The sequence below is a fragment of the Antechinus flavipes genome, chromosome 3, assembly GCF_016432865.1.
Source record: "Antechinus flavipes isolate AdamAnt ecotype Samford, QLD, Australia chromosome 3, AdamAnt_v2, whole genome shotgun sequence".
NCBI classification, from domain to species: Eukaryota; Metazoa; Chordata; class Mammalia; order Dasyuromorphia; family Dasyuridae; genus Antechinus; species Antechinus flavipes.
The window spans coordinates 455,365,532-455,375,702 of record NC_067400.1 but is presented as its reverse complement, the minus strand read 5'-3'; the positions used below and the strand labels follow the sequence as shown (position 1 = coordinate 455,375,702).

Genomic DNA, 10,171 nt, shown 5'->3' with positions numbered 1-10,171 from the left:
AAGGAGTCCGGTTCGGAGGTGGAGCTTTTATTAAGTACTTACTATGTGCCTAGGGGAGTAAGACAATCCATGCCCTCGAGAACTTACCTTCCGATGGAAGGGGGAGGGGGAAGCACCGCAGGGCAAGGTGGGAAATGATCTAGCAGGTACCAGGAGGAAGTGGTGGGGAAGTCTGGGTCCCCAGCTAGAGAAAGCAGTCTCATCTGTTACGGACATCACAGTTCAAGGTTCGAGCAAGCAGAATGCGTGGTGGCGGACACCTTAGGGAAGTAAAACACACCTGGCCGCGGCAGCCCACCCAGTAGGTAGCGCAATGGGGACTGGAACTCTCAGGACCTCCTCATTCAGATACTTATTCCCACTTTCATTGGCATCTCAACTTCGCAAAAGCCAGTCTTTGTGAAAGGTGATTATCATTATTTTGCTGAGGAAAAGCATTGTGTAACAAGGGTAACCCAGACCCAGGGCCAGGTATGCGGTCCGAATGTACCTGGGACACTTCAGGCGAACGACTGACTGGGAATTCAGTCCCGCCTGCTGATCTGGAGCAGGCGGGGCAAGAAATGGGGGCAGGAAAGGAGGATCAGAAGAAATAGAAGTTGAACCCCAATTCACCTAGCTCCAAATTCACTCCCCAGAAAGAGTGCTTATCATCTTTGCTGGGTACTGAGGTGAAAATATTTGATTAAACAAGATAGTGTTTGAGGTCAAAGCAATAGAGGAAAAGGAGCAAAGGCAAGAATAGCTGAAGCCCTTGGGGAAAACGTCGAAATCAGGTTCATTCCGTTTTGGGTTCAAACTACTGCTACAGGCCAATTTTACCTACCTCAGGAAATCCCATTTGATCAAACTACTCTTTCCAGAGTCAGGCACCAGAAGGGGGCATTTTTATTGTTTCCAAAGATGGGTAATTGAGCAATTAGCATTAACAGTATCCGATTTAAGAACTCAACCAGGGGAAGCTACAGCTGGAAATGTCAAATGAACCTCCCTCCAAGGGACTGGGAAACCTAAGTGAAGCGTGTCTTAATGGTTCAGAAACACCAGGGTAATGTGGGGGGGGGGGGGGGGGGAGGGAGGAAGGGAGGGTGGAAGGGAGGGTGGTTCCCAACAACAAAAATAGCTCGCATTTAGTGCTTTAAAGTTTTGCAAATTTAGCATTGATATTTCTTTGGAGCTTTGTAAGTGGTTTTATTATTTGTTTATCATTTTATTTATATTTATGTATTGTATTTATTATTTTATTCTTACAATGACCCTGGTGCTATTATCCCCAATTTTTACAGAAAAGGAAACCAAGAACGACAGTTTGAGTTACAGGGTCACATTAGGGAGGCCGAATTTCAACTCAAATTGGAACTTCCTGACTCAAAGTTCTATCTACCAAGTAATCTAGTCACTTCTTTATATGATCCACAGAGAACTCCCCTGATAATGTCCAGCTTGGACCAATGGTTTATAAACACCATTAGATTTCTTAAGATCACATCAACTAGAAAGGAGACACAAGTGAAACAACAACCATCATTTATTAGCATTGGGAAACCACATTAATGCTGTGCCACAAGAATTGGATTTTACAAGTAAGGGAATAGGTAAGAAGAGGATTAAATCTACAGTGTTGTCACTGTGAAAGGTCTGTACTCAGAGGGGCCAATTTTCATTTTTTAAAAAAAAGGTGACGGCTACACTTAGCTTTTTAAAAAAAGACTAGATAAACTAAAGAGCAGCTGAAATCAACTTGATTTACATTTAGTATTAGCATTAAAATCTCATCACAATTATAAGAAGTTATTAGAAAAATAGTACATTGAACAAGCAAAAAAAAATATACAATATATATAATTAAAATTTGACAACTCTTTTCATAGCTCCTCTCAGTAAAAATGAAAATTTACTGAAGAGACCATATATGTTTACTATAGGTTTGATAATAAACCAATCACATTGTCGTCATCCTTTGTGCTCCTTAAAATCTTCAAGCTAAAAGGCACAACTTAGGCAGGAAACTTTTTAACTCTGAATCCAGATTAGTAATTTTTCATCTGGAAAAAACAAGTCTCAACTTAAAACTCTATATGTCATCAAGGAAGAAAAATCAGATTAAGTCTGAAAGCTTCTCACTCTTGCCCTGCTTCCTGGTGGCTAAGCCAGGTGCTAATACCCTGAGGAAATTCTGATTTGGACTTAACAGGCAAGGTCTTTTAATCTTGTTGGTTTCCCAGACTGGCTGGTTTCAAAACTACCAGTTCCACAGAAAGCAAATCAAATATGGAGAATCCAAGCTCCTGGGAAACGAGGGAGGTAGCTTCTTTTAAATATCCAAAGGCATGGCAGGAAAACTTTGATGAAAAATGCTTTCTACCTTTTTTTTTTTTTTTTTTCCTGATGTGATTCCCAGATAAGTAATCAACCATTTCTCTCCTGAAGATCCTTGAATTATAGTAACAACTCAGTTGACCTTTTTTTGCCTTCAAAGTCCAATAGGCATTATGTCTGCAGTGATGAGATACAGAGGTGGTTTCTTGCACCATTGGATCAATAAAGCATTTTTAAAAATTAAAAAACAAATCCAGCAACAACTCAGGTAAAATGCACAATTCCTGCTCCCCATCAAGTGCCTTCTACCTAAATGCCCCTTTTCCCGCAGCAAACAATTTTATTTATAATATATATTTATATTCCACTTTTTAAGTAGCAAATTTCTACATCACTTACATACATCAGTAACATACACAACCTATACACAAGTCATTTTATCTTCCTAGGTGCACAGGGAGACTGAAGGGCACTGTTCCTGTTGCCCATAAATACTAACTACAACTCCTCCCACTTGCCCTAAAAAAATAAAGAGACAAGAATCTCTCACAGTGCCCCATGCCCTTGACTCCACAATAAATTGAGATTACTTTGGTGACAAGAGATGGGCAGTGTTTTTATAGATTGTGAATAATGATGCTCCAATGCAAAAAAAAAAAAAAAAAGTGTTCAAGTGAGGAAGACTTCTCTCCCATGGAGCAAGTTAACAGATCATCTTCCAGAGTGAATCTATTGCACACATCTAGCAATACCTAAAACCCTAACCTGTCATTTTGGCATCAGGTTCCAAGACCCTGCGGCCCTTTTTTGTCGGGATGCATCGTCTTGTGCCCAACAATGAGACCGATTCTTTTATTCTCTGCTTTGCTTCAAAGCATCATCAAATAGTAAGAATGCTAAGATCATTCATGAAAAGTTCAAGACAACTGACATTTTGTTAAACACCAACTCTGCAGCACAGTAAGTAGCCCCTGGGGATGCCAAGGAAAGAATGAAACATTCCCCTTCTTCAAGCACAATCTCCAAGACATGCCCCACAGGACTCTGAAATATAATCGTTCTACGCTGTTCTTCTGTAACTGAAGGGGAAGAAAATATAGTTGTTGTCTTTTAAATTAATTATTTTATGTTCTCAGTGAAAGTAAAACATGCACAGAGGGATAGGCTGAGGGTGGGAATCAAGGAAGGAAGGAAGCAGCTTACCGATCTAAATGGGTCTTTCCAAAAGACAGCAATTATTGGCTACATACACAGATAAAAGCACATATATTGTTCCCCAGAGTTTCTCTACTATAACAAAAATCTAAATTAGGGAGGAAAAAAATGACTAAGCAATACATACTAAAATTCCTGTGGAAAGAGATTCAAGGGATTTTAAATAATTGTTTTCATGGTCTCCTTACTATATATACATTGGGGCAATGGGAAAGTGTGACAAAAGAAGGCCCAATCCTGGCCAAATTAAGCCAATGCTTCTCAGCTCCTCATTCCTTTGTCCAGTGAAAAAAAGCTCAAGCTACACAAAATATCATCTAAAAAATGTACAGTGACAACACAGTCTATTTACACAAAAAGTCTTTTGAATGGAAAAGGAAGGTTGATGTAATGAGGGTCCCCTTCTTTATCTCTCAACCCCTGCATATTTCTCACTAAAACTTTAAGGCACAGGGAAGGGAAGAAAGAGTAATCCTCAAAGAACTTATTCTCCAAGAAAAATTTGGGGAGAAATAAGACAAACGTTCTCTGAAACATAAGAACAATGGGTATTCATGAGAGAAGTGCATTGTCAACTCTAACTATAGTCAACAAGGACTGGACCCTCAGTAAAATTTCTGCCAAAAAGAGAAATGGAAGTGAAATTTTTTACCCCAAACCTTTTCTTCTTACTGCTTCCATTTTCTCAATACATAATTTTAAGAAAATGAATCTTTTGACCAGTTCCAAAGAGCAGATATTAAAAAGCCAACACAAAAAAATATTTATCAAATTATTTTATAGCACCAGAGCTATGTAAATTTAAATTTTTTTCTCTTGGAAATCTAGAATTTGCCAAGAATAGTCACAAATTTTATCTCAATATAAACAGTGGAATAGAAAGGAGAGAAGGATTCCCCTTTTATTTCACTTGTCTATAGAAATATAGGACAGATCCATTATCCAGGCAAGACAATCACTATAGGATTTTGTTGGTTGCCATATTTCTAATACATCAAAGATAAAAGAATGGGGGCCAACTCTCCATAATCCAAGACCCCTTGTGGCATCTTTCTGCCCATTTAGCCTTATAAATGGCTGTTTATAAAATGGGGGGGAGGGGGGGGAATGGAAAATATGATCTCAGAGCCAGGAAGAAAGAATTCAAGTCCTCCCTTGGACACATGGTAGGCAAATCATTATGGATCAGATGAGCTATTGACCTGCATCGATAGAGAAAATGTCCTCATCCAAGATTTACCTGTATTGATAAAATTCTAGTCTAGTTCTTACCTTTAAATAAAGATTTTATCAGAAAGCAAAGTTTGAAATGAAGCATAAAAAAGTTTGTTTTTTTTCCTACTTTCCATGTTGCCCAGCTATGGCATTAACCCATTAACACAAATTATTGGCTTTTTAAAAAATACCTCCTTTGAGGTAAATACACTGAAATAATCCTCAGCATTCAAGTTACATCAAAGATGATTAAGTGCTGCTTGAGCAGCCTATACCTGGCATAGGAAAAGGGAAAGATCAGCTCCAAATCTGGCATAAGAAGCACAAAACAGGACATGGGGAGTGGGGAGGGGGGGGAAAGGGGGAGGAAGAGAGATATCCCTTCTCTAAATGTGAATCAGGTCTCCCTCCCCACACTAAGTAGGAACACCAGTTTTGCAGCAGCCAATTTGACTCTTAGATCCAACACTTTTGCAGCCCAAGTCCTTGGAACAGAAGAAACAAACTGAATTCACAACTCCAGGCAATGTAGCTCTGATAGAAACCCAAATCATTTGGGTATAAGTTAGACTCCACCCTATATACTCCAATAATGCAGGATGCTATAGAACATTCATTTCTTAGGCCATCCCCCGACCTGGGTCTGTTCATGAGTGTGTTCATCTTTATGGACATACCCAATTTGGGTACCACAATAGTCAATAATTCATTACAGACCAAAGGCCAAGTTAAAAAAAAAAAAAGGTGATTCCAGAGGTGAATTACCAATCTAGTGTGAGCATGGCCATGCTGGATTGTGACCTCCACTAATGTCTCTTTGGATTTAATCTTGATATTGGGTAAAATTATCAATGGAAGCTGTCAATTTCTTTAAGCCAAAATCTTAATATGCTTAAAAATCAATACAGCTAACTGGGACTTAAAATGTTTAAGAAAAATTTGGGTCGTGTATCATCATCACCCCCAAAATAATAATATGGTGTTAATTTGAAGCTGGCACTCAAATTCAATCTGATGTCCCAATAATCTAAAGACATTCATCAAAGAGTCCAACAGAAAACAGCAATATGATTCAGGACCAACAAAGAACATCAAAATAAGGCTCCCTTTTGACATTTCCCTGCTTCAGGGAGTCAACAAAAGCCATTCAAGAGCATTCATAGAGGACGGTCCAAAGCCAATCCCAGTCAATAAGAAGCAGGCCCGATGGTGATCTTCCCTTTAGTAATTTCACTTTGACCGTTCCCAAGTAGATCTCGGCCAGTTAAACATCATCCTCATGGTGGGGACTGTGACTGTTGGCTTCAGCCAACAGTGACGGAAGCATGAGTGGGGGTGGAAAGGAGGGCTGGGGGGTGAACAGGACTGAACAGGCGGGCTTCAGATCTTTCTGGAAGAAACAGGGCGAAGGGAAGTGGGTCATGAAAAAAAATGCCCAAGTTTTTCTAGCCTACCTCCTAAAGTAAGGGCTGATGGGATTCACCATCTCTGAGGGGTTATAATTGCTTATAATTCAGTATACAGCTTACAGCCCAAGGCCCAACTACAACTACAGAGCCGGGCATTTTCAAATTCGAATATGGAATAGGAGGAAGGTGCCAACTCAAGGGGCGAAGGGCCGTCAAATCTGTGCAGGGCGGTGCTCGCCCTAACTACGGAGCGGGAAAAGGCTTTCTTTTGACTTGATCAGAGGGGAAGAGAGAAGGAACCAAAGTGGGCAGCCTCCTGACTGTAACAGTCCGTAACTTTGTCTACGGACCGGAGGGTGGCCGTATTCCCTGGAGCTGGTCTCCAAGGGGAGGCCACGGCTCCCAAGTGATTGCACCTTTTGGTCAGTTTGGGAAGGGGTCCGCGGGGGCCGGGGAGGAGACGTGGCGCACTTCAATGTAGTTTTTCTTCTGAGTCGTGGAGGCGAAAGCCGCTGCTCTCCCAAGGGCCGGCCGTCCCGCCGTGGGACAGGGCCACGTGGATCATTTGCAGTGTTCTGAACCGTTGTCTGGGGTTCTCGCCGAGCCAGCCGCCTCTTCGCTGTGCCACAGACCGTAGCCAAAGTAAATGAGGAAACCTGTTGGGGAAAGGAGAGTCAGGGCAAACTCATGACGAGCTGGAAGCTGCTGAGCTCCCGACTGAGTCCGGCCGGCCGCCACGCTTGGGGGTCACAGCCACAGGGACGTTCCCTCCTGCAAAGCGCTGAATTTGGGGGTGCAGATGGTAAGTGTCCCACATGGCCAAGCCGACCAGGGCCGAGTTGTGGGAAAATAAAAGTGATGTCACTTTTAGTCTTTGGTGCAAGGGGAGGATATATTTGGAAAGGAATGCGATATGAAAACAAGAGTCACCAATAAAACTAAGAGGCAAAAAAATCTAATCAAATGGGGACATACACAGTGAAGGACTTCGTAGGTTCTAATCAGATTCAAAGCACCAGACATATCATCATTCTAAGTAGGAAATGTCCAAGATTAGCAAATTGACACACATTTATTAAACAACACAATATGCAAGGGGCTATGATGAACTCAGGGACTCTCCCGTGGGATTTCCTGACAATCTCCTGTGTGTGTTCCGCGCTGGTGCTTGCCAGGGACACAAGGCAAAGCTGCCCTTGCCCTCAAGGGGCGTATTTTACTGGATGGCTGACTGAGTGGGCCCGGGTCGGGCAGTTACAGTGAAATACTAAATACTTCTCCTGACTGTACTTTGAGAATCAGTGACCAAGACCTCAGAACTAATTCCTGTCTTTTTAAATGACACTGTTAACAGACTTAGGGTTCATGGCACCAAACAAGTTCATCTTGTTGAAGAAAAAAAAAAGATGATGAAAAAAAAATTCCTGTTGAAAAGGATGAGAGAGTGGGCTAAAAATCAAGCTAGAATCCAAAGATCCTACTCCAACGGTCTACTCTATGGGAGAAGTGATGACAGGGAAAAGGGTAAGAAATAATTTGGTTCTAAAATTACTTGTTCTTTTGACCAACGCAATTGGGAACAATACCTAAAATACCGAATCTTATAAGCATAATAGTGTTTTTGGGTCCACATCAGTGCAAATGACTGCCAGCAGCTATTCAAGCAAGTGGCTAAGCTATAACTTAACCCATGGTGGGATGAGGAGGGGGAAATGAGACCCAATACGGACCAATATCTCCTAATGGCCACCTCTACTTTATAGCCTCTCCCTTGAGATCATCATGGTCACTTCCAACAGGAGGGGTCTGGCATTCAGGTCTACCATCTTCCCCCATCTGAGGACTGATGATGGGGTTTGTAGCAAATTATCAAAGTTTCTCACAGCTTCCCTTTGTGTCCACAACCTACATTTGTCAAATAAGTTGGCTGGGATTCTGGGCACAATCCCATGGAAATGTTTCTTTTCTAAGTGAAACTCACCAACTTGTATGTAGTTGGAGCTCATAACCTTGGCCTCATTAGCACTAAGATAAGTGGCCCAGATTATAAAATGCAAAGTATCCCATAGGAAAAAACCACTACGAATTCTTTTGCTGAATCTTTTAGTTTCTAATAAATCAAGTTTCTTGCTAAATATAGCAAAGGATGGGGGAAAAAAGGGATAGAAATAGCTTTGTAGCTTTACTTTAGAGGCCTTGGGACAAAGAAGTAGAAAGTATTCAAGACAGTGCCTGAAAGTGGGAAATAAAAGATGTTTAACATAATAAAGGGAAGTCTATTAGACAGGAGTTCCAGTTCTCCCACCTACCTATCAACATCCACACAGCAAACCGGAGCCAGGTACCGCCATCCAGCTGCATCATAAGGTAGACATTCACAAAAATACTCAAAATAGGGAGTAATGGTAAGAAGGGCACCTGCAAAAAAGAAAGGAAATTTATAGAATTGACTCTACTGAACACCTATGCAGGGCTTGTAGATAATCCAGATTCACAAGGGAAACACCTACAAAGAGAATAATCTGAATTGTGAAAAGGGAAAACACCCATAGTCTTCTACAAGGGCAAAATTCTCTACAAGGATGGGGGCCACAAATGAATATTTGCCTTCATATTAACTCTGGGCCCCAATTTTCACATTTGCTGAAAAAAAGGCTTAATGTAAGGAAAAGATTCCTAACAAATCTAACCAGTATTGGACTGCACTTCCTAGTGGTAGGCTCCCCACAACAGAAGTCTTCAAATAAGGTTGGTTGACTGTGCAGGTCTATTTTAGAAGGGAAATTTATCTTAAGTATAAATTAAAATAGTCTGAGGTCTTTTTCAGTCTGTGGTGCTATGATAATGATCTGCCATCCTCCCCACATAGTCACAAAGACCTCAGGAACTAACTCCTGTCTCTTTAAAACATACTGTTAACACAGCACCAAACAAGTTCACATATATTAACAAATGAAAGACAAAGTACTGCTTTCTATAATTACCTTCTCTTATATGCTTGCTATTAAGATACATTAAGTTCTGGAGGTACTTTTTTTTTAAAAAAGAAAAATTCTTTGCCTTCATAGAATTTATTCAAATAATATATCTAGGATGTCCAGTAAGGGAAATTTTGTAGAAAGTGGGAGGATGTAAAAGTTAAAGGAGAAGGGGTACATGTGGATGTAAGCAGGAAGTGAGACAGCCTGGATGACTGGATGGGGGTGGGTGGGAAATAGAAAAATGGTCTGGTGCAGAACCAGCCAACAGATATACTTGTCTAAGTGGGTTAATATTTACACGCTCAATTCCCCAATCTTAATCTGAAAATGGCTAGCAGTGGCCACCACAATTAAAATTATTTCTAGGAGAATCCACAGAGCAAAGGGCATAATATTTGTTTTCCTGTCAAAATTGTAGTTCTTCACATTACTAATCTTCCAAATAATTTTTCTGCAGAACATATGATGCTTACCTTAAATGAGAGTTTGGTTTTGCTCTCTGGCTGCCTCCAAATGAGAATGGTGGTGATAAAACAGAGAAAAATGGATGCTATCAGGACCACGATCACCCATGTGGTCCCCTGCTCGAGTTCCTTTTTAGCAAGAACAGTGATGATGCAGAAGATGATAATGTGAATCCCTGAATAGAATAAAACGGAAGACAGGTGCTTAACTCAGCAACCCAAGACTCACAGCAGACATTCTCATTCTCCCTTCAGAAGATGCATTTATTTTCAGTGGCTAAGACATATCATTTTGTTCTTTTAAAAGAAGTATTAAAATATTGCACCCACATCATAATCACTTCTCGTGACCCCTCAGACTTGCCAGAAACCATTAAAGTGCCCAAATAGGTCACAAGTGTTGCATACCAAGACATACCAGGGCTCAGTGAAGGGGAAAGCACAGAATTCAAGGCTCAGAAAGTTTTAGGTTTAAGTTCCCCATCAGACACTCAGTATGAACATGGGTAGGAATGCTACTTTAACTCCCTGAGCCTCAATTTCCTGGAAAACCCCACACTATCCATCC

General features: G+C 40.9%; 1 protein-coding gene across 1 annotated transcript in view; it reads right to left on the bottom strand.

Moving 5' to 3' along the window:
- Nucleotides 1-1,510: 1,510 nt before the first annotated feature.
- The window catches only part of SLC7A1 (solute carrier family 7 member 1), a 69,945-nt gene continuing 61,284 nt past the window's right edge, over nt 1,511-10,171 (bottom strand). Inside the window, 3 exon segments of the mRNA XM_051986518.1 lie at nt 1,511-6,814; nt 8,468-8,576; nt 9,613-9,779. Coding sequence (XP_051842478.1) covers nt 6,720-6,814; nt 8,468-8,576; nt 9,613-9,779 — 371 coding nt within the window. The 3' untranslated portion in view covers nt 1,511-6,719.